Source organism: Heloderma suspectum, chromosome 2 (assembly GCF_057233095.1).
Source record: "Heloderma suspectum isolate Gila_16-S chromosome 2, 16-S_ref, whole genome shotgun sequence".
Classification (NCBI taxonomy): domain Eukaryota; kingdom Metazoa; phylum Chordata; class Lepidosauria; order Squamata; family Helodermatidae; genus Heloderma; species Heloderma suspectum.
In genome coordinates this window covers 212,261,428-212,286,918 of record NC_139459.1, presented here as the reverse complement: position 1 = coordinate 212,286,918, position 25,491 = coordinate 212,261,428, and the positions used below count along the sequence as shown (strand labels likewise).

Here is a 25,491-nt window from a genome sequence, read left to right as displayed (position 1 = left end):
ACCCCGCCGACTGCCATCTGATGCCAGAAAAGCAACCTTGGGAGAGGGGGGAAAGGGGTCATTTTGGTGGGCGGGAAAGGGAGGAGACCAGAGAGGCCAGGATAGAACTATCCTGAGGCCTCTCCGGCCTCCTTCCCTCCCCTCTGAAATGCCACTGCTAGACAGCAAAAAAGCCCATCTAGTGAAAAATGCAAGGTGGGAGGACAGGGAGGGGAAGATTGCCTCCGCTGCTCCTCCCACCATGCACTGGATGATCGGAAGCGTCCGAGTTTAGGGGCTTTCAATCATCGAGGGCACAATCAATAGGACTGCACCCTAAAAGCACCTAGAGCTCAAATCTGGCAGACATCTTCAGCAAGCAATTCATTCTATAATTCCCACTCTGCTGTTGCCCACTCTGCCATTGCCACCAACCCATTATATTCTATTGGACAGAAGATGGGATCTTAAAAGAGTGGGAAGATACATATGGGAAAAGATGCTCTTTTAAGTGTCCCAGGCCCAGACTATAAAGGGCTTTAAAGGTAAGCCCCAGAAGTTTGAATTTAGCTGGTAACTAGCTAAATAAACCACAAACAAACCACAGCTAAATAAACCACATAAGACTGGTGTTACATCCTCCCAGAAATCAGTCTGACTGCTGTATTCTGGGCCACCTGCATCTTCCAAATAACCTCCAAGAGCAGCCACATGTAGAGTGCGTTACAGTTGTCTAATCAGGAGGTTAACAGTGTACACACCGTACAAGACATGCGAAATCAGCAAGAATAGCCATTGCACTGGAATTGCTCTTTTACAGGCCATGCTCTGCAGGAGGCCATGGGCAGGGTTCGTCTGCTGGGGGAAGCTGGACGCATTCTCATGAAACAGCCTTTCCCAACCTGGTACTCCCCAGATGTTTTGCAGTATAATTCCCAGCATTCCTGACCATTCATTGGCCATGTTGGCTGGGGTTGATGGGAGTTGAAGTCTGAAGCATCAGGAGAGCATCAGTTGGGAAAGGCCATCATAGAGCAAGTTATGAACAAAGGTAACCCCTGCCAGAGAAAGCTCACTGGCACCTGGGTCTAGGGAACAAAACCTAGATAGTTGTAAGTTGTATATTCCTGTTCACCTAATTCAGGAAAACCATGGGTGGAAGTTACATTGAGGTCCCCCACTACCATCCATCCCATCAGCTTAGCCTGATCCATAGGTTGCAACCTGTAGGCCAGGGCCTGTGTGGGATTTTGACAGCATTTTCTCATCTCTCATCTCTGTATGAATCCTGTACTTGGCCACTATTCCATCACCAGGACCACAACAACCCCGGTTTTTCTCACCAGATATTGCTGGTCTTGGTCTGGTCGACGATAAGCAGGTTGCCGTGTACCTCATCGATGAGTTCAGGCGCCACCCAGCGTAATGGTACCCAAAGTTGGTCAGCCGTCACAAAGTAGTCATCCTGCCAGGCATGCAGGGTCAAACCGAGACCACGTCAAACCGGCACCAATAGAAACTGTAGTCAGGCAGAGCCAGCCCACCCCCTCAGCACCATTCCAGCGCCAGCCCAGCCCACCCCCTCAGTACCATTCCTATTCCAACCCCACTCCCTGCCAACAATGGGAGCATTCAAAAACCTTTGCCAATGGAAAATACGGCTGGCTCCACTAGGCCTATGCCCCACCTGCTGCTGTCCCTTTCGCCTCCCCCACTCAGCCATGGGCACATTACCCTATTGTTGAGGGAAATGGCAGGCCCCAGGCATCTCATCTCATGCATGCATTTTTATAGGGCCCTGTGCATGGGTATGTCCTTTTACACTTTTCCCTTCTGCCTCCTCTCCTCTAAGATGCTTGCCCTCTGGGCTAAGTCATCCCTCATCCTAAGACGGCCACTCTCCCTGTCAGCCTCACAAGCCCTGTGCACAAACGCTGCACACACTGAGTGCTCCCTGCCTGTCTCCCTACCCCAGAGCAGACTTACTTTGTATTTACAGTGAGAAAGGCCATAGTCGCCAATTTTGACAGTCAGGTCAGCCGTGAGTAAGCAGTTCCGCAGCGCCAAGTCACTAGACAAAAGAAACACCCAGCTGAGATTACACAACGGAAGGCAGGAAGTGCCACACTGGCCAGGGGAGTTCATGCATTGTGACCCAAATCAGGTCAGCAGCAGAAGCACTGGGACAGGGACTGGGGAAGGACTAACCAGATGTGCTGGGACAGAATCCTGGATCTGCCCCCATTAGGTTTGCTTAGCAAACTAAGACCAGCATGGCTTACAAACAATGAATTTCTCACTAGCTACTGAAATGTGTAAAAAATCAAGCCCACAGACGGAAGCGGCATTCAAGTCACCCTATAGCAGCCATGCACCAGCCTGAGCTCATTAAAACTTCTGTTTATTCAATGGTCAACTCCCAACCCTCCTCCATTTTCCTGATTTTCCAGGAAGGTCCCTACATAGCTGTATTTCTAAGGGATGTTGTCTGTTGATCTATGTTGTCCCAGGACATAACTGATCCCATGTAGGATTGCCAAGCACAGACACTGAGAGAGCTCTAGTATCTTTAAAAGTGTCATGGGAAGCAGGATTTTGCCAGGTACCACTTTTGCTATCACAGCAAGGTAGTGATGGGAGAAGCCACCCCTGCTGGAATTCATCCTTCTAATGAAAGGATGGCAAGTGCAATGCTTTCTCTGTAGGGCATAACATCTAGAAGCAGTATACAGCATGGAATCTGAAATCCTGGGAACCTCAGCTTCTATCTCCAGGTTTTTAGTCCTTATTTTTGCACAGGCTTGTTTGAAAACATGAGGATCACATCTTTGCCCTAAAATCCTGAATACTAGAACTCTTTCTTGGGCGTAAAAATTCAAAGCAGGGCTCAACTATGCCTGCCCAGCTTGATCCAGCTCCCATCCGATTCCCTCCTCCACCTGCGACCCCATCTCCCTCTCCCGGGAGAAAAAAGATGGAAGGGAATAGATGTAGCTGGCAACAGAAGGCTCCTTGGAACATGGGAGAGTCCTGCTGGGCCTTTCCTCCTCCTCAGATTGCTGAGAATCAAGATACTGCCCACACAGTGATGCTGGCAGCATAATTTTCTACCAAGGATCATGATGCTTGTAGCCCCACCTTTGAGGGAGCCCTCCACCGCCTGCTGCATCAAATCCCTTCCTCAAGAGGTGCTTCCAGATGGGAGTGCTCCTGGCGCTAAAAATGAGAAGGCACTGGGCAGCTATTCGGTCTTTCCTTTCTTAACAGATCTTCAGTGGTAAGAAAAAAGATGCAGGAAAGTGGTGGGAAAATATGAGTGGAAGATGATGACATCTGGACCCCACCCCTGTATAATTCCGTGAATTAGGCAGGGTAAGGGAAGCACCCAAGGGCCTCCTTGCATGTGGGATGTAACCATTTACATGTAGCAGTTTGCTGTGAACTTCCCAGAGAGCTCTGAATATTGGCAGTACAGAAATGTAATGAATGAATGAACGAACAAACAAACAAACAACCAAACAAACAAGGTGAATTTCACCCCTGCTTGGTGGATAAGGTAGCAGGTGGCAGAGGGTATCAGGCCTTTCAAGTGCTCCTTTTAGATGCTCAAAAAACCCTTTCAAGATTTTAGAGCAGGGGCGGGCAACCTGTGGCCCTCTAGGTGTATTGGACTGCAACTCCCATCAGCTCTAGCCAGCATAGCCAATGGTGAGGGATCATGGGAGTTGCAATACAACAACATCTGGAGCACTACAAGTTGCCCAGCCATTTTAGAGCATTTATTTGTTTGTTTATTTGATTTATACCCTGCCTTTCGGCACTCAAAGCATTCACTCGATGGGCCTGATATATTTTCCAGCCGAGTGCCAGGCTGTCTGGCCATCCCTAATCTTTCATACAGTTATGTTTCTAGACTTCATGGTTACAGATAATACCCTTTAAAGAAAGTGCAAATGCAACCTGGCCCTGCTAGGGCTTGTATTGCTTAGGCACAGAACAGTTGACTCGGCACAGCTCCCGGTCCCTCCCCAGGCTAGGCCCAAACCTTCTCACCATCTGAGGTAGCAAGGCAGCTGCTGACCCCAACACTCACCCACTTATCCACTGTGACTGCCTCCTCCTCCTCTGGCTGAGGAAGCCAAACACAGCCTATTTCTCTTTCTTTGCACAGGTGACCAAGCAAAGGTATGCAACATTTTAAAAGTGAAGTGCTTCACACACACTTGTCTTTCTGTAATCTTCATAAAAACCACGTCAGGTAGGGTCAGGAGGGTCCCATTATTATTATCCCCATATTACAGGTGGAGGAGGGTCTTGCCTGAGACCAGCAAGTCTGGCAGAGGGAAAACTCAAACTTGGATTTCCTAATTTGTAGCTTATTGTCTTAGTCGCTATTCCATCTCAATATCGCCAGTCAGCTATGACTTCTTTTTCTCCTCCCGTCCCTAAAGGATGGTCCATCATCACAAGACGGCAGAGCTCACCCTCTTCAACAAAATCACTGATGCTGGAGTCTCCGAGTGCCACTCACTCAGCACCAGGATATTGTTGATGAGGAGGAGCAAGTGACAAGAGAGGAGAGCAGGAACTGCAGAAGTATCCATGGTGGGCTGGTTTCTTGCTGTGAGCCAGACGCAGGAGCCCGTGTTCCCAGGCAAGGGAAGAGCAAAGAGAAAGAACACTGTGGCAGGGCTGGTCATTCATGTAGCCCATGGCATACTCTACACTTCCCCACATAGGGCCCATCTGGCTTCGCTCCCCACACAATATCTTAGGGCCAATGTTCTCCCTTAGGTCACAACTCCCATCCAAGAACTCAAAAGTTTCCCACGCTGCAGACTCTGGCCAGTTTTCTCCCACAGATCCTTTAGAAAAACTGGGGAGCATCCAAGTCTGCCTGCATGCAGACAGTCCTGATCTGAAAATGAGCATTTCCACTTGTTTCTGGAGTTGCTTTTTGAGCCGCTAGCATTCTGTTGCATGAGCAGTGGGTCCTGTTGGCACAACAGAACAAGCAGAAGTGCAGCTGCAGTTGCAGCTTTGGATACTGCCCTCTGCTATTAAAAAAGGGGTCATTTCTCCTTTAGTGGACTATTACCCCTTTCACTCCCAGTTCTCAACATCCCACCTCTGGCTGACATCACATTAAACTCTCATAAGCATGGCAACACTTTCCTGTGGGATGACTGCTCAGTGGTAGAGCACCTGCTTTGCATGCAGAAGGTCCTAGGTTCAATCCCCAGCATCTCCACATAGGGCTGGGAAAGGGTTGTCTCAAACCCTGCAGAGCTGCTGCCAGTTTGTGCTGAAGATGCTAAGCTAGCTGGCTTTGAGAACTACACCTCCTGCTCCACGACTGCTGTGTGCACCGCTTTCATTTGTTCCTACTCCTCCTCTGGCTTAGCACCTTATACCAATATGTCTGAAGCCCCCTGCCAACTCAAGAAGAGGACTGTGCCCCTGCCCAGTATTTTTTCACACCCCGAACTGAAAGCATTAGGCACTCTCACTCACCTGTGTACGTAGTTGTTGCGGTGAAGGTGCAGCAGGCCACAGGACACCTCACAGGCCATGCGCTGCAATGTCAGAGGGTCAGGTGCCAGTGCCTCGGCCGCATGGCAGCTCCTCAGGTAGCCCTTCAGGTCACCCTGTCAGGGTGGCAGTAGCAGCAGCGTTACCCCTGGCTACCACTGCCTATGCCCCTCTCTTGTGAGGTCTCAAGGGGCGGGTTGGAGAAGAACAAGAAAGAGAAAGCATCTCTGCAATACAGTCAAAGGGGAGATGCTAAGCTCCAAAGAAGGCCGAGGTCAGGGGACAGCCCTATGCACTAAACCGTCCACACTACTGAGAAACAACCTCACAGAAGTCGGAAGTGCAACAGCTTCTTAACCCAACTCCGTTTCTAAAGCAGGGACATCCACCTACTCGCCCCACTACAGATACAACTAGGCAAACCAGACTACATTACGGAGAGAGCAGGTACACCGCTGCAGAAAGGGACCTACTGAGGAAAAGGCTTCTGACAACCCAGGTGTATGTTAGGAGAGGAGATGTGACATAAGCCCCCAAAAGGATTTGGTTCCTGGTGCTTATCTGGCCCAAAGCTCGGGGGGGGGGGGCAGGTGCTGCAGTGGGGGTGGAGGAGAGAGGGGATTTCCCTCTATTAATGACTCACCAGTGGGCAGAACTCCATCACCAGCAGGTAGGGTGTCACTTCTGCACACTGGGCCAGGCACTGCAGGAGATTGGTATGCTGGAGTGCCCTGTACAGCAGTGTGGGGACAGAGAGAAATAGGATTAGAAGGAAACAAGCAAGGGAAAACAGTCCACAGCTGGGATAAGGAAGGGCAAAGGAAAATTTGCAGAGCTGGCAGGGGATCTCAGGATGGACTGAGGTGCATCAGCATTGCAGAGCAAGGGAAACCTGAAGGATCAGGGAGCAAAGGGATGAGGCGCAGCTAAGGACGATTAGGAAAGCAAGGTGCAGAGGAAAGAGGATAGCCAGGATGAGGCAGTGGGCTAGCCCTACAGGTGATGCCCCAACCAGGTTTGCTGAACAAGAGCTCTGTTTCAGTGCGCCCCCCCTGCCCCGCTTCCCTTTTCAAACGATTCATACAGTAGGTTCATATGGGGACAGGACGGGGCTCCTATGACACAATCCTGTACGGGCAATGAATAAATGGGTCCTAAGCTGTGCCAGCTACCCCAACAGGGCCTTGAACAATAGGGGTGTTGTTTGTTCATGAGTCAGTAGAGTAATTCATTGCCTTCCCATCATCATCCCTCCCCTCCCATGCCTCTGTCCATGGCCCTTGATTCCAAACTGCCGCCCCCTTGTCTCCCTTCCAGCACAGCGACATAGGCCATAGATCACTTAACACAGACTAGCTCTCCCTTAAGTCTGGTTTAAAGGAGTGGATTCTTCCCAGTCTCTCCCAAGTGTACTAATACATTAAATGGGGACCTAATACATACTGGAGATATGCATCCAAACCAGAGAACTTTTGTTATTCTGAATAAATGGTTTGCATGAAAGGTGCAGGAATAGTTTAAGTTCTTGGGAAAGAGAAGCAAGGTTTTAGGTGTCGGTCCTGTGTCATGCTAAACATATATTAAGAATTCTTAGTACCAACAGAATTCTTAGTACCTGGGAGTTGCTGTATAAGAACTTGCCTCATTGCAATCCACCAAGCTCTCTCTTTGACTTGAATTTAAGACAGTCTTATTTCAACAGGTTATTATTTTGTAACACCTTAAATATTTCTGCTGCCAGTAATGCTAGGTATCTTATGGGTTGTATCTTGCTACTTGCAGTTAATTTTGATTGTTGTGATTTATATTTCTATGACTATGGGTTCACACAGCACGACAACCCACACTCAAGGTTGAGTGTGTGTTGTCATTGAACTGTGGGTTGTCACTGAAACATGGGTTGTCGTGTCATGTGAACCCAGCCACACTAATAAACCATGGTTTATAAACCATGAAGAGAACCCATGGGCTGTTCCTGGGTTGTGAACTGTAGGTTCTTTGTGGAAAACGAACCATGGTTTGTTAGCACAGCTGGGTTCACACAACATGACAAGCCACCTTTCAACAACAACCCACAGTTCAATGGCAATCCACACCCAACCCATACTCATCCTTGAGTGTGCTTTGTCGTGTTGTGTGAACCCAGTCATTGCATGGTCTTATTCTTCAGATTGTAAGCTGCTCTAGGTACATTGGTGGAAGTGTGGGGTAGATCATCATAATCATCTTTTCCACCCCAGCTCTAAGGAAGGCAAAGAACCCCAAGCCATGGAATGCAGCTCATCCTGTGATCTTTCTGTACTCCAATGTCATACAATCAATCCGAGATGGTTCTGAAGCTGCTGCTCAGTACTGATGTAATGATGGTCAAGAGACTCTCTCATCGCTATCCCCTGCTGTCCACACATCATCTTGAAAAATAATGTGGAAAATTCTATGCTCTCGGCTAGAATGAGCCTTATCCTCTGTCTCTCATGTTTGTACTCTGACTGGGTTTGTGAGCGGCCACAATGAAAGCAGGGCCAGCCAAAGACATTTTGCTGCCCGAGGCAGAACAGCAAATGGCAACCCACACCCACCCAAAGCCAGCCAGATTATTTTGGTAGATGAGGCAAGAAATCCCATAACCATCTCTTCCGATCCTTAACAGTAAAAATTAAATAACACAGTCTGCTGTCTGAGGCAGCTGCCTCATTCTGTTTAATGGTAGAGCCAGCCCTGAATGAAAGGCCAAAGATGTAACTGTGGCAGGGGTGGGTTTACCATTGGTGGAATGCATTTTACAATCTTAATCATCCTCATGCAGAGGGAAGAAACAGGGAATGTGCCCCCAGGTGCAGCCCCGAGGAATCTTCATCTGAGGGCAATGGGAATAAAAGACCCAACACCCCGGCTGCTTCCTACTACTGAAAGGCTCAAGGGGACAGGAACCTACCTGTATGGCTGGGCCTCTTCCAGGAACTGCATCTGATCTTGCACACTGGCACTGGCCTTGAGCTCCTTCACTACCACTTGAGTGCTGCTCAGCCCTGCATTCACCTCACCGAGGAACACCTACAATGGGAGAGAAAGCCAAATAGCCCATTGGACTGGAATCTGGGACCTCAGTGGCCCTGCATGTGTCATTATGTGACATTATCTCTCAGCATCTGCCAGATAGGAAGGCTGTTGTAAAAATTAAAGTGCTAGATGAACAATCAATTCAGTAAATACCAGGGCTGTGCCTCAAACCCAGGCCAAAACAATTGAACTGCAACTCTCCAGCAAGAATAAGAAGCTTACTTCCTCTCCCTGCCCTCAGGTTTTCCACTTGGGCCAATTCACAAGCATCTTTGGGATGCTTTTCTGTGCATGGATGTCATCCATTCGGTTGACCAAGTCAATGCATCACCCAGTAGTTTGCAGACCTGTGATCTCTGATGTTCCATCCGCATTCACATTGCAAATCACATGGGTTTATGCAAAAGGACAACTTCGAAGTGTCAAAAGTGACTCAGACTAAATCATGAAACTCTCTACATCTCGGGCCTACATTTATTTTCCGTGCTTAGGCTGGATTTGCATATTACATTACAACTGATTTCATTTATTCATTATTCATTTAAAAACAAATATCCTGTCTTCCAGCTCTCAAGGCAGCTTACATAAGATTAAAGTGTGCATTTAAAAAGGGGCCTCGGACTCCTTGCCCTACATTCCACCTCCACTGGTAAGCACACCTGCCTACATCGGTTTCTGGTCATCACATGACCCGTGTCCACTTAGGGACTCTACATGGCCAGTTCTCAAATATGTTTTCAGAGGCAGGGTGGTAGTGGTGGTGGCAGTGAGCCAGGCCCCTTTTTTCTGGCCTCATCTCAAATGGTAGGCAATATAAATAATGTAGATATATATGCAAATGGTCAATGACCCATTGTGAGTCTTTGTGAGAGGTGCAAACCTAACCCATTACTCTCACCTTCCCAACCCCCTGCCTCTCTGATCCCAGGAAGCCCCCTTCACTTGGCTCAGCAATGACTTCTCTTTGCCCTTTTGGCTAAATCCCTCATTTCCGTGCCCTAGAGTCAAAGCCAGAATTAAGATCTCCTTTTGTTGACTGTAACCAGAATGTGTAGCTCCAATCCCACTCCCGTACTAGAAATAGTCAAAGGGCTACGCTAAGGAGGACAGGGCTAACGTACAGGTGCCAACACTACCCTCTTATCTCCACTCCACACGGCCATTGATGCCCGCTTCCCCCACCCCCACCCCCGCCATGTGGCCACGCTCTGTAAATCAATGATCTGGGATCAGCCCCAGGGCTGGCGCTTACCTTGCCAAACCATCCATGGCCAATTTCCTTGAGGTACAGCAGACTGTGGCGTCCCAGGTCAGTGGATTTGAGTAGCTGCACTGTGAAGGAGCATATAAAGCAGCCTGAACTTCTGCATGCTCTTTCTGGCAACTCTGTTGCCCTGCCAGCATGAACTCAGCCTGCTCTCTCATTCTAGCTTTCTGCAGAAGAGGCAGCCTGGGGCAGAAGGGCTTACTGCAGGTTCAGACATACAGCAGTCGATAGAGAGAAGCAGAAAGCCCACCTCATGAGGCCAAGCTACTTGGGTTTGCTGCATCTCTACCCCATTGACAGAGCAGAGTCAGGAGTGAAGGTGGGTGCAACTCTCCCACACATGCCAGCTGTGCTTCCAAGCCTCCAGGCAGTAGCAAGTGGAGTAGCCCACCCAACTGGGCAGTCCCATGTCCCCAGAAGCAGTCAGGGCCACCCCTTCGCCCCCTCAGTGCCAGACGCCACTGTTCCCGTCACATGGAGGAGCAAAGGCCTTATTGTTGTTCCCAGCAGTGGTGGCTGCAGCTGGACACTGATCCCATTCTCTATGGGCCCATTCACAGATCACGCAGGGCTGCACCAGGCAAAACACTGTGGGTAGCGCAGAAGAGAGCTACTGCGTGGCTAGCTGGCTTGACCCCTTGCTGTCCTACTCTATAGAGCAAGCCTTGGATTCCTGAGCCGTCTCACAGGGGAAGGAATGCAGGGTCCGTGGGAGCTGGGGACCAAAAAGCCTTTGTCTCTGACGTAGCGGGGGAGAGGAAACGCTCAGGCCAGGAGCAGGGAGCAACGTCTGCCGAGGTGAACAGGGGAAGGTCAAATGCCCTACATGGAGACCAAGATCTCCTGTAACTCACTGCTTCCTGCTTTGTCTTGCCTGATAACGGAGGCAGCCTGGATGCCACCTGTTTTCCAGGTATCCCATCTAGGGAAAGTTCCCTGCAAAATCCTCTGTGTCCCCTAAATAGAGATGTCCTGCCACCCTGAACACACAAGATGGCACTGTTGAGTCACAGGCTAGGGTGCCCATCTGAGAAACCAGAACCATCTGGAAGACACTAGTTAGAGGGGGGCTGGAAGAACAGCAGTACACTGCTGCAGCAACATTCCTAGCACCGGCAGCACAGGCCACCAGCGCCTACTAAAGGAAGTCTGCTGCCACAACCTCTCCTCTTATAATTGCACTGGGCACCCTTGCAGCAAAACGGTTTGGCCTTGGATTTGGAGTCTCTCTCCTTGGGGGACACCCACAGGATTTTGAAGCAGCCGGCAGGGTAGGGGGTGCGGAGCTCCCATCCCATCACTGGTAGGTGCCATTATACAACACACACGCTGCAGACAGACTCTAGGATCTGAGAAGACCTATAATTAAGAATGGCTATGGTGGAACACGACTAAAGAGCAAAACCATTAGACGCCCCGTGCAAGTTGCCAAAATAACAGCAAACCTCTGCTCCCTCCTCGACTGCAGCTGGTGCTGCCAATGGCAACAAGGCATCCACTTCACAGGACAGATGTGGGCGACGGCAGGAACCAAACCCCATGAGGATTTGATCCACATGGATACAGTATCCATCAAGCAGCTGCAAGTGGGCTGTAAGCACCAAGGCCAAGACCATCCATTCCTTCGAGGCGGGCGGGGAGGAGATTGGGGGAGGTGTCTAGGCTTGGATTATATGATAGACTGCTGAACTCCAGGGGCTAGAGAACACCGAAGCAGCCATCCTACACGATGGTGTCTCTTGGAGCTTAGGCCTTGCGGGGGAAGGAGGAGGCACCTGGAGAGCCCCAGCAGTGGCATCCTCTGTGGTGATCTGTGGATCCATGCCACCACGAGCATATTATCGCTGTGTTTTGGTTGCTTTTGCACTGTTTGCTCATTAGACTCAGCTGTTGCTGTATTAGTCCCAGAAAAAGGATAGGGGAAAATGGAATACCAAACAGCTCAGGCTATATGTTTACTGGACTTGTAAACATCTCTTGTAAAAGGATAAAGTTTTCATTGACACACAACATGTGGCATTTTGGTGGCATGTTCTGTGTAACTCAGGGTTTCGTATATCTCTGTACTAATGAAAATATCTCATGGATTTTATTTTCATTAATTTATTTTTTAGAACTTATATCCCACCTTAAAAAAAAAAAAAACTCAAGGTGGCTTACAGCAATATATCAACCAATATAAAAACAAAACCACAACATTCATTAAACCAGCATCATAATAAAACACAACTGGCATAAGGACCTAAAAGTTCCAGCAAGCAGCAAGAGCCACAGTCCATAAGGCCAAAAGCAAGATGAAGACCAACGGGAACAACGTGGACATATCCACAGAAGATAAATGGGAACAGCACTGCGATATCCCCATAGAAGGGACATTTTCTCAACCAAAGGCCTTCTCTCAAATAACCAGGCTTCAAGCAGGTGCCTATAGATATGCACACCAGGTTCACACATAACGACAAACCATGGGTTGTTTAACCCATGAGTTGTCGGGGCCGTGCAGGAGCAAGCAAGTGCCCTGCCTCCCACCTGCTTGCCACTTCCACTTTCAATCCAGATAGAAAACAATCCAGCAACACCCCATTCCTGGGTTGTCTGGCATGATGTGCGAACCCAGAACTCTGGGTTGTTGAGGGAAAAACAATCCAAGATTTTAACTCATGAACTGTTGTTGGGTTAAAACTCTGGGTTGTTTCCCCCTCAAAAACCCAGAGTTCCGGGTTCATACGTCATGCTGAAAGACCTAAGAATGGAGCATTCCTGTGCTGTTTTCTAAACCAGATGCAAAGCAGAAGCAGCAAGCGGGTGGGTTGTTATGTACAAACCAGGTGTCAGGGCTTGTCAAATCTCAACCAGAAGGGCATTCTGCAAAGTGAGAGGGACACCATGAATAAGGCCCTTGATCTTATCACCACTTGCCACACCTCAGATGGCCAAGGGATCTAGAGCAAGGGCTCAGATGATGAATGGAGCCTATGGGAAGGAACATATGGAAGAAGGCCATCCTTAATATTTTGTATTTACTACTGTTCAGCAGAAACTATCCTGATCACCTATTACAACTATGCCTGCGAATGTGTAACTCCACTTGCCTATATTCTTATTATCGCCTTTGCCTCTTCATTATTGGCCTTGATTTTTGTTGTTGATGTTACTCTATACAGCACCATGTGCACAGCTGGTGCAAGAATCATCATCGTAATAATTTATTATTATTTACTATTACTGCTGTGCTTTTCTCTCTGCACTGGTGCCAGCTTTCTCTGGGAAAAGACTCATATAAGATCACCGAATACACATGATAAAAGCTTCCATAAGGGCAGCCATGTTAGTCTACTGAAGTAAAAACAGAGTCTTGTAGTACCTTAAAGACTAACAAGTATATGATGGAATAAGGATCTGATGAAGTGGATTATAGTCAACAAAAAACATATGCCATTAAAATATGTTAGTCTTTAATATATTACAGGACCCTGATGTTTTTGTATGCATATAAGTTGCCCATAGCACAACGAAAAACCCACACTGAATCATACTGAAATACCCGCAGTCACAGTGATTAAAGGGAGAACCTTTTCCCCAACCTTAGCAAAAGGTTTTGATCCTTGTTCATTATTGTGAGCACAGAACCTAGTGATTCCAGGTTGATTAACAGCACAAGAGTTCAAGGTTGTCCTTTTGTGTATGTTGTGAGTATGCAAGTCTCCATCGCTAATACTCATAGGGAGAGCAAAATCCTAAATACAGAAGCTTCAGTGGCTTACCTGAGCGCCCAGGTTGCCGGGACATGGGCAAGGAGACTTCGGTGAGAGGTAGAATGTAAACTTCAGGTCCATTCTGTGCTGCTGGTGAGCCCTGGGCTGAGAATTCGCTAGCATATTCTTCTCCCTCGGCATTATCAAATTCCTGGGGGGAGGGCAAGATAGGTAGGGAGAAAAAGAGCCCATCATGGGGCAGGGAAGGCATTTTATACACATGGAGTAGAAACATGCACTCGCCATCACCACACACACAATCCTACACATGTTGTAAGGATTACTGAAATGATGCATAGGTGAAGCATTTACAGCTCGCTAAAGTATCATCAACATAATCACTGTGATCCACAGATGAGGAGGTATAGGCACACATACCAGCACATCATCAGTAAGGGAAGGGCCGTTATGGCATAGCGCATGCTGTGAATGCAAAAGGCCCCCAGGTTCTATCCCTGGGATCTCCTGGTAGGGCTGGGAAAGACTGGAACTGTGGAGAGCAGCTGCCAGGATACCTGGTGCCTTCCAAATGTTTTGAAGAACAACTGCCATGTTCCCTGGCCATTGGCCATGCTGGCTGAGGCTCATGGGAGTTGTAGTCCAAAATATCTGGAGGACACCAGGTCACTTACACCTACAGTAGACAATACTGAGCTAGATGTGACAATGGTTTAATTTTGTACAAAAAGCTGTTTACATTCCTAAATACACCCAAGGGGTGTGTGTAGGGCTCTCTTCCACTCTCCTGCATACTTAAAGGGAGTAGCCTAAATAAACACAAAGGTGGGGAAATACAGGCACTGCTCCCCCTATGAAAAGCTAAGGGAGAATTCAGGCAAATGCACTCCTGAGTCACACATGCTTGGGGAAATATACTCACCCCACACACACATATGGCTGATCTACACTAGGAGCCTATATTGGTTTTATCCTATTTTAACAGTCATGTCTTCCCCCCACCCCAAAGAATCCTAGGAACCTTGGTTTTGATGAGCTGCTGTGAATTCTCAGTGAGAGATCCATGTTAGCACCTGTTCTCCCCCTGAGCCACAGTTCCTGGGTTTTCCTGGGGAGAGGGGATTACCATTAAACTGGTTTAAGTATCTAGTAGTGTCAACATGACTAGAACAGACTGCGGGAAAACTAAGGACTCCTATAAGCATGTAACTTCGTGACCTTCTAACACAAGCCTGATTCATTCCTACTGTATGGATATAGCTGCTTCAAATGGAAAGACAGGGCGTGCAGCTCCCTATGGCAGCAAGCCATTTGCGTCCCCACACAGTCTGGGCAACTTCAACCATGCTATTGCGAACCCCATTCTTGGGGGAAAGAGAACGTCGTGTGGAGAGCCAATTCACACAAGCAGCTTGCCATCTGGGACTGTGCCCACCCAATTCAGTTTCAAGCAGTCACCTACCCAGCTGAAAATACACACGTGAACAGCTCGACGGGCACATGAAGTAAACCGTCACTCATACACTCCCATCCAGCAACAAATATACCCCACTGAAACTGGGGGGGTAACAGAGACAGCCGTGCGCTCACTCACACTCTTCTTTTTCTTTCTTTCCACACACACAATTGTGTGTGGGAGACTCAGAGGCTAGGTTTCGGGATGAGGCTCAGAGGGCCTAGGGCAACACTCCTGGGGCATTTAATGATAGCCAATTTTCAATTCCCTTTGAAAAGAAAAAGATGCTCCATGAAACTATGGCTGGAGAGAAAGCTTTGAAAAAAGACAGGACAGAAGCAAAAATGACCAAGCGGTGCCTGCCCAGGCTTTCCGCAGGTTCAGCACAGGAGCTCACCCCCACATCCAATGCACTGGAAGGTTGGGGCCAAGTAATGGCCAGAGCTACTGCTTCCAGGCCCCCTATCCCAGCCTCACCTCTGCATGGGAAAGCCAGCGAGCTCCCAGGAGATCTGGATGCAGAAGGAGTGACCGCCCATTGCCCTGCCTAATTGCTGGATTCCGTCATCCCAAGCTGGTGCCCTGATCTTTTTACTTGTGTGGTCAGTGGCGGCTGCTCTGCTCCCTCCTCCCTGCCCCCCAGCAAGTGAGAGACATAGTCATAAACAAAGTTGAGGGAGAAGCAGCCTCACCTTGGTCAAGGGGCAGGGGGAGGGCTGCCCCGGGTTCCCCAGTTCTACATTACAGGCTGTTTTGGGCACTGTGCTGGCCCCCGTGCAGGGCAGACACCTCAAAACCATCCTCAGCCTCTTCTCCCGGGATTCGCTTCTCCAGCTCTAGGCAAGAGTGCCCAGAGAAAGAGTGTTAATAAATGCACTGCCCTGAAGTGCTCTGCTCCCCCAGCTACTGCCCACCAAGACAGATGCACCCCCCAACAAGACTTCTCATTCACCCCCACCCCCGCCTAAGGCTGCAGCATCTCCACCCCAGAAATTCATTCCCTACAGAAGCAAGCCAAGGGCCAGCAGGCACTTCCAGTTACCTGGATGAGCTTTTCCCCACCACCGAAGGCTGCCCCTGCAATCAGGTAGGAAAGGGTGAGCATCACCCTTGTGCATCCTGCGCCATGGTGCCCTTGTGCTGCTGCTGTTGTGGCATTTCCACAAGGGAAGCACAGAGGCTGCTGGCAAACCATATCAATGCCCCTATATAGGCAGCGTAGGGGGTCTGAAGTGCTTCATTGTTCCCACAGCAAAACCTGGCCAGTGCTGTAAGCCATTAACCCACGGGACTGTCCATAACTCCAATTTCAGCACCCCACCTCCTCCATGGCCTGGCCGCCAAGAGCCTCCACAAGAATCTCAGCAATGAGGTAACGCATTTCTCCAGCACATTCTGTGCCTGTGAGGTCACGTTACAGCCCACTCCCTTGTGGGCCATTCCAGGGCAGATGGCAACCAAGCCAAGCCTGGGCAAAGGAAGGATCCCTGCTGGCTTGAGAACTTGAAGAGGGACGACCCCCCCCCCCGCAAGTACCAAGTTGGGTAAGCAATGACAGAGAGTTGCTCCTGACCCCACAGCTGTATGACCTGCATCTCCTTCTTCACAGCAAGGGGCAACCCCCCACCCCCCCTTCATACCAATGTACAGCACAATGCACACAGCACCTTCTAGCTCCACATGAGGTCAATGGAGCTTGCACCATCGGTGAGAGGAGAGCACCTTGCTATTTGAGCCCTTACCTGAAAAAGGTGCACTTGAAACAACGTATTAAGGCAGATTGACGCATTTCTGCATGGAGTGTTCATCTCTTGATGAAACTGGTTCAGTTGCCTCCAAAGAACTCGAAAACATACCTTAATACTAACAGTTTCAAGTGCGCCTGCTGACTTCGCCCTCGCTTCTTTTCTGTGCTGGGGCCCTTCCCTCTCTTTTTTCCTAGGCTCCTACCTGCACCACACAGCACAGCACCTTGACTGCCAGGAAAGGAGGTCAGCACTGACTTCACCATCCCTACTAAGGGCCATGTAGGCTGGAAATGATGGGAGTTGTGGTCTAAACCATCTGGAGAGCCTCAGGTTGGGGGAGGCTGTCCTAACCCCTTTCCTTGACCAATTCCTCCTGCTAGCTCTGCACTGGAGTCTTTAAAAGCTGCAATGAGTGTGTGACCAGGAGGGCACCACTTGCTAAACAAACCCCCTCGACCAGCAGGAAGAATGTTTCACCATCACATAGAAGGTCACTGGAGTCCAAGCCAGGTCTAAATCTTGACATGATGACCCAGGAAAATAGTGAAATGGCACCTCTCATACATATGCATCTCCTCCTCCTCCTCTCACTCTGAATCCTACTGTTTCTGTGTCCAACGGCAACTTTGAGGTGAGGTGAGGTGAGGTGGGGTGGGGTGGGGTGGGAAACCATAGAGCACAAGCTTTGTGTGTAGAAGGTTCCAGATTCAACCCCTGGCATCTCCAGTTAAAAGGACCAGGTAACAGGTGATAGGAAAGACTTCTGCCTGAGACCCTGGAGAGGTGCTGCCAGTCAGTCGTGTGATCTGGCAATCATCTGACAGACAACTGTCTGATCTGGCAAAAGACAACTCCCAATGTTCTCACCCTTCCTTCCTCTTTCTCTGGGCTTGCTAGGGCTCATCAGGGCTTCCCCCTGTTCCAAGAAGTTGCCAGACAACCATCCCCTGCTGCGTTTTGAGCCTTGCTTCACAGCAACCCCTGCCTCTAGGCTTTGTTGACATTTGCCCTGCCCACATCTCATCCTCAGCCCACTGAATTCCTTGCTGGTTCTCTGCAGCTCCTAATCCCTAGCCTGTTGCTTGTCCTCTCTCTCTCTCTCTCTCTCTCTCTCTCTCTCTCACACACACACACACACAGAGCCCCTTTCCTCATCCCCTGCTTTCCCTGAGCAGTAGAGATTTATAGGCCAGGGTTGCCCAAGCTGCTTCCACAAAATCTTGCTTCCTGCCAGTGCTATCCTAGAAGGCCACCTCATGGTGAAGGCTGGGCCTGGACCTGGTCCAGACTGGTGAAGAAGCAGGAGCATCCTGTACTGAGCACTGTCTCCCTCTCCTTGCAGCAAAGCACCTCCTAGCACAATGGGGTCATCAGGCTCCAAAGATGAGAGTCTTTGCTTACTGATCTCCAGTAGTGCTGCAACACAGCCAGCCCCTAGGGTCACGGGCCTCTCCTGGTGCTTACCTTGAAGCCAATGCCCCCCTTCTTGCAGCACAGACAGGCCAACATGAGGAAGATGAAGGTGAAGAGCCCAGAGAAGGAAACGGCTACAACCACCAGAGAGGAGGACCAGGGGAGCTCACTCAGGGGAGTGCCGTCTGTAGGGAGACAAGCAGGAGGGGAAAGGGTTAGAAAGGGAGGTGCAGGGAAAGCTGGGGGATGGAGAAGCAGGCATTTTGAGAGGGGAGTATCTCAGCAAAGTCAGGAGAAGTACAGCTAGGGGAAGAACCCAGCAGGAAGCCTTGTGACTAAGTTTTACATAGCCTCGTTTTTTCCTTCTTACAGGCTCAAAGTTGATTTAGCGTTTTCAGGTCCAAGGCACCCTCTTGCTGCACTCCCCACACTCATTTGTCCCCTGCTCCAACTGTTACTCTTCAAACCCTTCTCGGAGCACAAGAAATGATCTCAGATGTTCTGGTCTCTCAACCATGCTCTTCCCAACTCCTGTAAGCAGAACAGAAACACTGCCTCCCAAGTCCATTTTACTCTCCCCACGGCCACAGTTTAGGTCTTTTGTGGTTTACAGGAAACCAGAGAGACTCTTCCACCACTGTGGTTTGCCTGGCCTGTACTGGTCCCACACTCGCTACAATCTGGAAAGGCACAGGACTGGTGCAAGACAGAGGCATCTGCACCATGCGAGGGGATGAATATGTACTGTGCGTTTCCCTTCCAGTTTGATTGTGTGGGTTTATCCACCTAAAAGTAATGATGGATGCTGCTGGTTTAACATCAAGAGGTCCTGGTAACCCTACCCGCCCTTCCCACAGCCCTGCTGATCCCCATCAACCTTAGCCTGTTGCTCTGTATAGATGCAGCATATAGCCTATCCTGCTTAATCTGAACCCACAGCACCCTGCTAAACATACAGTTCTGCTATTATAGTTGTTTTCTGAAAAGCAGGAAGATGCTATCACCACTGTGAGAGGAGAGGGCAAGTTGTACAGTGGCTGTGCCCATCTTACTAAGTGCTGCCTTCTGACACCTGGTGCACTAACAAAGGCCTGACTTTGAGAGCAGAGCACCCTCTCCATTAAAATAAAAGGTGCTTTGTCTCCTGGTACATGAAGGATGTTGGAGGTCACACAAATTTCAGAATGTGAACTGAGAGCATTTGCTGTATCCTGAAGGACCTATCAGTAATCCTTTTTAAAAAACAGAGACACTGAGTTTCAGAAGATTAAAGAGGAGATGAGACAATAGGAGCAATAAAAATTAATTTCACCACAAAAGGGGAGAAAGGGAATGTCAATAAACAATAGAAAGATTAAAGCCAGCAAGTTCATAGCGGCCAAGATGCTTTGTAATGCAAAGGAGCTAATTTGCCAGTTTAAGCTAGTTAATATAGTCCCAGGGGCAACATTTAACTGGTTGCTCCAATTATTTGTTAAATAGCACATATGCGTAGGAGGCAAAACATGCACATGAGTGAGTGAGCGTATGATAGCATGTATATGCATGAGTGTGAGGATGAAACTGTATGACAGTATATTGTGTGCTGCTATACATGCACGCACAGTTCTAAATGCTTGTGCTCTGTTCTAATCCCATACATGCTGTGAAATGGAGCAAAATTACTTATGACACCATTACCATGGCAATGAGCATCCCTTGCTTGCCTCTTCACCCCCAAGGGTGGGATTCCTGACTTTTTGCAAGGCTGGAGCCCAGCTTCTATCAGCCAAGCCCCATATAATATTAATCACATTCTTCTGTTGATTCTCTTGCTTCCTTGAGGTCCAAAATTGTGTGTCAGAACCTGTAATATCATTGGTGCATCAACTGCTATTGTCTAGGACAGTTCTAAGCAAGGCTGAAGGAATGTTTGGGATTCCTGGGTACTAGAAGGCTTGTTTAAGGCACTAACTCTCCACAGTACTAAATTTCCTTTACACATTTCTAGGCATCAGTAGTACATTTTTAAGGTACCCAGGCAACCTGTAACCCGGGATTTTTCCAACCTTGGTTCCAGATGGTTCTGCAAGTTAGGGATAAAAATCACACGTGGAACTGATAGAGTTTCTAATCACTGAGGGGGAAGCTGTAGGGTGTTTCACCCCCTCATCACCACTCTATGGCTCACTGGGATAATTTAATCTCCCCCAAAGCTGCCTCCAGTTTAGCTCTAACAGGAACAAAGCCCCCTCTGAAGCCTTGCAGGCAGCTGCTCTTTCAGGGAGAGGACTGGGTACTAAATTAAACAACATGAAAGGCAAGCATGCTGGGGGAGGGTTGGAAGGAGATGCTAGGAGTAACAGCACAGCCATAAAGGTCTGAAACAGCATGTTGTGCTTGTATGGCTAGGATTTAGAAGGGGGCATCCCAGAAGCAATGTTAATGAGATAAAGCCGCAGACAGGGATTCTAAGCTCATTCAGCCACTGTAGTGACTGTTACCTTGGTTGTTCTAACAGGCAGAACAGAGCACAAAATTCCATCACTAAACACAGTTTAATTCTAACTACTTGACCACGCCTACCTACAGGGCTGATCTATACTTTCATGGGCCCTACTGGGCTTGTACCACTACATGTTGCAAGTGGGAGATCACAAAGTTGTATGTTCGCTCATGTCAAAACACCCCTGTGCTTGGAAAGCTAGAAGACCATTTTCCATCTAGTGGGGTACTGTACTGCCATGGGTTGTCTGAACGTGTCGCCTGAATCCTAGAGCAAAAATGGAGAGAACCCACTAGCCCAAGTGGCTCCCAACCACCCGGTAGACTCCAGAATGAGAGCCTCCCGGTAGCCTCCAGTTGAGAATGGGGCAGGGCCCACGGAGGGAATATCCACAGGCCGGAGCTGGCCGATTCCTGTTACATAAGATCTACTTTAACTTCCAAGTACATTAGAGGGGGGAAACTGCCTTTGGAGGAGGGGTATTTACAAACAAAAAAATTACAGAGGAGATGCTCATTCCCTTTTTAAAGGCTGCACAAGATAGGGAGCACTCTACCTGCACAATGTGGCCTTGCTATTGGAGTCGAAACTGGCTACTCAAGGCAAAGCCCCTTTGGGTAATACCAGTGAGTCCATCTAAATGCTGCAATATAAATCTGAAGATTCAGTGCAGGAGTGAAACTGAAGACAGTGTGACACATCACTGGGAAGGAGTGAGGAAGAGATGCACAAATGATGTCTGCATCCATCATTTGTGCTTCCATGGTAATATTTATAGGACATCTCCCTTGTGGTCAAATGCATGGGGGGCACCAGACAGAGGGAAAGTGCATGCTTTTCACCACAGGGACATGCATTTCAGGAGATTCTTCTTTGGAGTTAAAAACATGGATGTAAAGGTTACTTCTACACCTGTTTCTTGAAGGGAGCTTCTCTGCACTTTGCCTGGAGATCAGTCTGTTACTGCTCTCCCCCCCCCCCCCGTTCAGACTGCGCTCTGCCATTAGGATCAAAACAGGGGGGTTCAGACAACCCCCTATACATTGAAGGAACAGGGAAAGGATGGGGTTGTGCTGCTCCTCATCACCAATATCAGGGGCACTATCCAACTCACATTCTATACAGCACATCAAACTGCAATAGCCCCAATGTGGTGGGGAAATAGTCCGGGGGGTTTCTAACCATATGTTGATATTCGGGCACTGGGTAAAATGCAGTTCTCTCCAAAACACTTCCACATGTCTGGATCCCATTCAACATATAAACAACACCTGCACATTTGTTGTGCTATAAACCGATCCCTGGAAAGGCCTAATTTCACTTTTGGGGGGGCAGAGCTTGTTGATTTAAAAAAACACAAAACCCTCTCTGAATTAAATTGCTGGGGATATTCTCCCTGGAGCAAGCAGCAGGGACCTGTCCCTTCAGGAGGGAGGGTGGGAAGGCAGGACTGCCAGTGTAGAGAATAGTACAGATCCCTAACAAAACAGCCTTCACATACCATGTTTATGAGGCACCTGCAGTGAGAGCAGCTCATGGCTTTTATTGCTCAGCTGTGAGTCTGTTTTGTGAGCCATTGATTGGGCTGCTTCCCCTTACAGATCTCCTGCCTTAGAAGTTGCAGCTGGGCTATCACTACACTGTTCCAGAACCTCTCACAACAAATGAAGTGTTTAGAGTGGGAGGAAGCAGGAGGGCACGGATGGAGGAGGCAGCTACTTAGAGCGCTGCCAATTTGAGTTCCATAAAAGCCTCAAGGGAGGGAGAAATGGCCTCCCTGCTTCCAGTGAGATTCCATTCCCTCCCTCTGATGTAGGTAGGGAGGCCACAGGTAGATCAAGGCTTCCCCAGTGCAAACTGATAGCTTTGCAGGTTTGCCAAGGACAAATCAAGGAGACAGACAGCCTCGACTACAAAGCTCATAGAAGCCACAGGTGGAAAGGACAGACGAGGCCCCAGCTATAAATAACACAGTACAGACAGAAATGGTCACGGCAGCAACAAGAAAGAATAAAGGGTGGGAACACTTGAATATAATACAGAACGGAAGCTGTCCAGCTCTGCAATTTATTAAAGATTTAAGGAACAATTTTATTGCAATGTTTAAGGCTCTTTGAGGAGACAAAGTGCTGATTACCCAAGCTGCAGTAATCAAACCATTTATGACACAGGAGTCAAGGAACAGTCCCATTTAGCTCACTGAGATTATTAAAAATGCACTGCCCTAGGAAAACAACAACTGGAGAATATAGAGAGATCTTCAGGTACTTTTCAGAGGAAACTAGGGAGGCACAAGATGAAAGTTCTGAAAGTGCAAATTTGGCAGCAAGTCGCTTGCCATCACGGCACCAACTGCAAGCCGACAACTGAGTTGACAAGATCCCCAAGAGCCAGTGGTATCTGAATGAACACAGCCACCAGAATGAGATTCCAGGAGAAGGCACCTCTGAAGAAAGTGGTTTGCACGCTGCATACCCAGCATTTTCTTTAGAAAAGGGGCGCTTCCACACAGGTGGCTTCCACACAGGTGGCCCCTAGTGCTCCCAGTCAAAGACACTGAGCAGCTATTCCATCTTTTCCTCCTTAATGGATTTTCTGTGGTAAAATAAAAGACCGAAGAAGTCATGGGAAAACAAGGGATGGTTAAAAATAGAAGGCAATGATGTCTGGACTCCCCACAGTGGGGCAGCTAGGTAATTTTAGACACTGGAGTTAGGGCACAATCTATGCGGATGGCCATAACCCTGAACTTAGAGGCTTATGGCCATCCAATGCAGAGCAGGAGGAGCGGTGGAAACAATCTTCCCCTCCGCGCTCCTCCCGCTCTGTATTTTGGCTACATGGGTGTTTTCACCCATTTAGCTGGGGCTCTGCGGAGCAAGAGGAAAGGAGGCTGGGGAGGCCTGGGGATATGGCGTAAGCCAGCCTCCCCAGTCTCCTCCTCAGCCACCGGCATGCCCCCTTTCCCTCTTCTCTGAGGTCGCCTTTGCGACCTCGGAGAGGCAGCTGGCACAGTTCTCTATATGCTAGCTGCAAGGGGTAGGGGTGGAGAACTTAAACTCCTGGGTCTGAGGTCGGAGCACTGCCTCCAATCTCAAATCCAGGGATCTGAGATATACTATGGCTCTACAGATGCTGGTTTTATGGGTACCCCCCCTTCAGAAGGCCACGTATATTACTTCAGTTGTGAAGCACACAACTAACATCTCTCATCCCTTCCTCCAACTGTCATTCTATGCTTTAAAACTGCTTCTGCATTGCTGATATGTTATAAGAGCAACAATAACAAAACTGTTTGCTAACTCTGATTTAAAAAATACTCTGAGCATGTGCAGTTTTGCATCTGAAACTCACTTAAGTCATAGCACCATCATGACTTGCTGGAAGAAAAAGGAGTTTGCTTCTCCTGCCCTGATGCCCTCATCAACTGCTGCTCTCTGGGTGGTTATCTGGGGGCCCTCTGGGCTGCAGGACCCTGGACTTTGGTTCCAAGGTCCAGCCTTGGCTGCACCACTGTCTCCCCCATAAAATTGCATGAAAGAGGCAGGGTAATTGCATGATCAAAGACGCATCTCGAAGCACTCAAGAAGATGAAACTGGAACCTGTAAGTCTGAATTCTGCTTAGAAAGGAAGTAAGGAAGCAGTTCTGAATGGCTTGCATAGTACTGTATCTTTAAGTACGTCAGCTTTCTAAGGTTCCAGCCACATGATCAAATACCACCAGCAGCACGGGAACAACACCCGTGGGTATTCTTGCTGTAAAATTACTTTTGCTTCCACTAATGGAAATTGCTGCACTGGTGTTGAAATGGTAATTAAGTTCTGTTTGTCTTCCTGCTATCAAGAAGAGAGTATTTTATTTTGCTTCCATGTCTCTACTAAGCTTGAGTTCTCTTACCCATTGTACAAAACAGCAGTTTATATTTTTGAGCACCATGGATGCTCAAAGGCTTCCACAACAAGGAGATGGAGTTGATCATTGGAATTCTAGCTTTCACATTTACTGAACCAGCAGAAGGACAGAGAATACCAGAGAACACCAAACAGAATATTACTTCATGGTATGTCTGGGAGCTGATGCTCTCTGTTCTTTTGCTAATAAAATAAGTACTTTAGTGCAAATTCAACGGGACACATAACTTTAAAAAAAACTCTAGTTAATACATCAGCTACGTTTTAAGTACTCTGAAATGGTGTTGGGTATATAACTTATTGGATGGAATTGAGCCAGCTGGCAACAATAAAAACTGTAGGAAAAACCTGGTGTATGCAAAAGTCAAGCATGCTTTTACAGATGCTACGTATATGCCAACATGACTGGGTAGGAATCCAAACCACTGGCGTATTTTAAAAAAGCATAACTAAATGGAGGAAAACCTAATTACAAGAGTGACACTCGCCACATCACTTTTACTATGCAAAAATTTTAGAATAATCTTATTGAGCTCAAAGGGACTTAGATGAAATTGCTACAATGTAAGTAGCCTGAGAAACCAATCCAAGGGCAGGTTCCCATCTTTATCACCAAGGTAACTAAGAGCCAAACAACATGTGACTTTAATCATGTGGTTAGCCTTGATAGCAGGATTTTTCTTTCAAAAATAGCCAGTGCGGAGGCCCCAGTCCAAATTGGGACCATGGTGTGAGGGTAGGGGTACTTTGTCCTCCATTGCTGTCCCAATCCAAATCAGCCACACACATACCCGTGCCTGCAATTTGCAGGGGGGAAACTCCCACTGAAGCGAATGGGAGTTTCCACACACTCCCTATGCAGGTGCCCTCCTCCCAATCTGGATCATGACTGCAGGGGTGTGGGCAAAGGGATAAAGCCTCTCCT

General features: G+C 48.4%; 1 protein-coding gene across 1 annotated transcript in view; it reads right to left on the bottom strand.

Moving 5' to 3' along the window:
* AATK (apoptosis associated tyrosine kinase) overlaps positions 1-25,491 on the bottom strand; it is an 87,618-nt gene that overhangs the window by 16,911 nt on the left and 45,216 nt on the right. The window contains exons 2-10 of the mRNA XM_084837696.1: positions 18,220-18,353; positions 15,700-15,843; positions 13,603-13,744; positions 9,824-9,903; positions 8,447-8,565; positions 6,155-6,242; positions 5,494-5,627; positions 1,966-2,050; positions 1,323-1,444 (exon numbers count right to left, since the gene is read on the bottom strand). Coding sequence (XP_084693822.1) covers positions 1,323-1,444; positions 1,966-2,050; positions 5,494-5,627; positions 6,155-6,242; positions 8,447-8,565; positions 9,824-9,903; positions 13,603-13,744; positions 15,700-15,843; positions 18,220-18,353 — 1,048 coding nt within the window. The remainder of the gene's footprint in view (positions 1-1,322; positions 1,445-1,965; positions 2,051-5,493; positions 5,628-6,154; positions 6,243-8,446; positions 8,566-9,823; positions 9,904-13,602; positions 13,745-15,699; positions 15,844-18,219; positions 18,354-25,491) is intronic.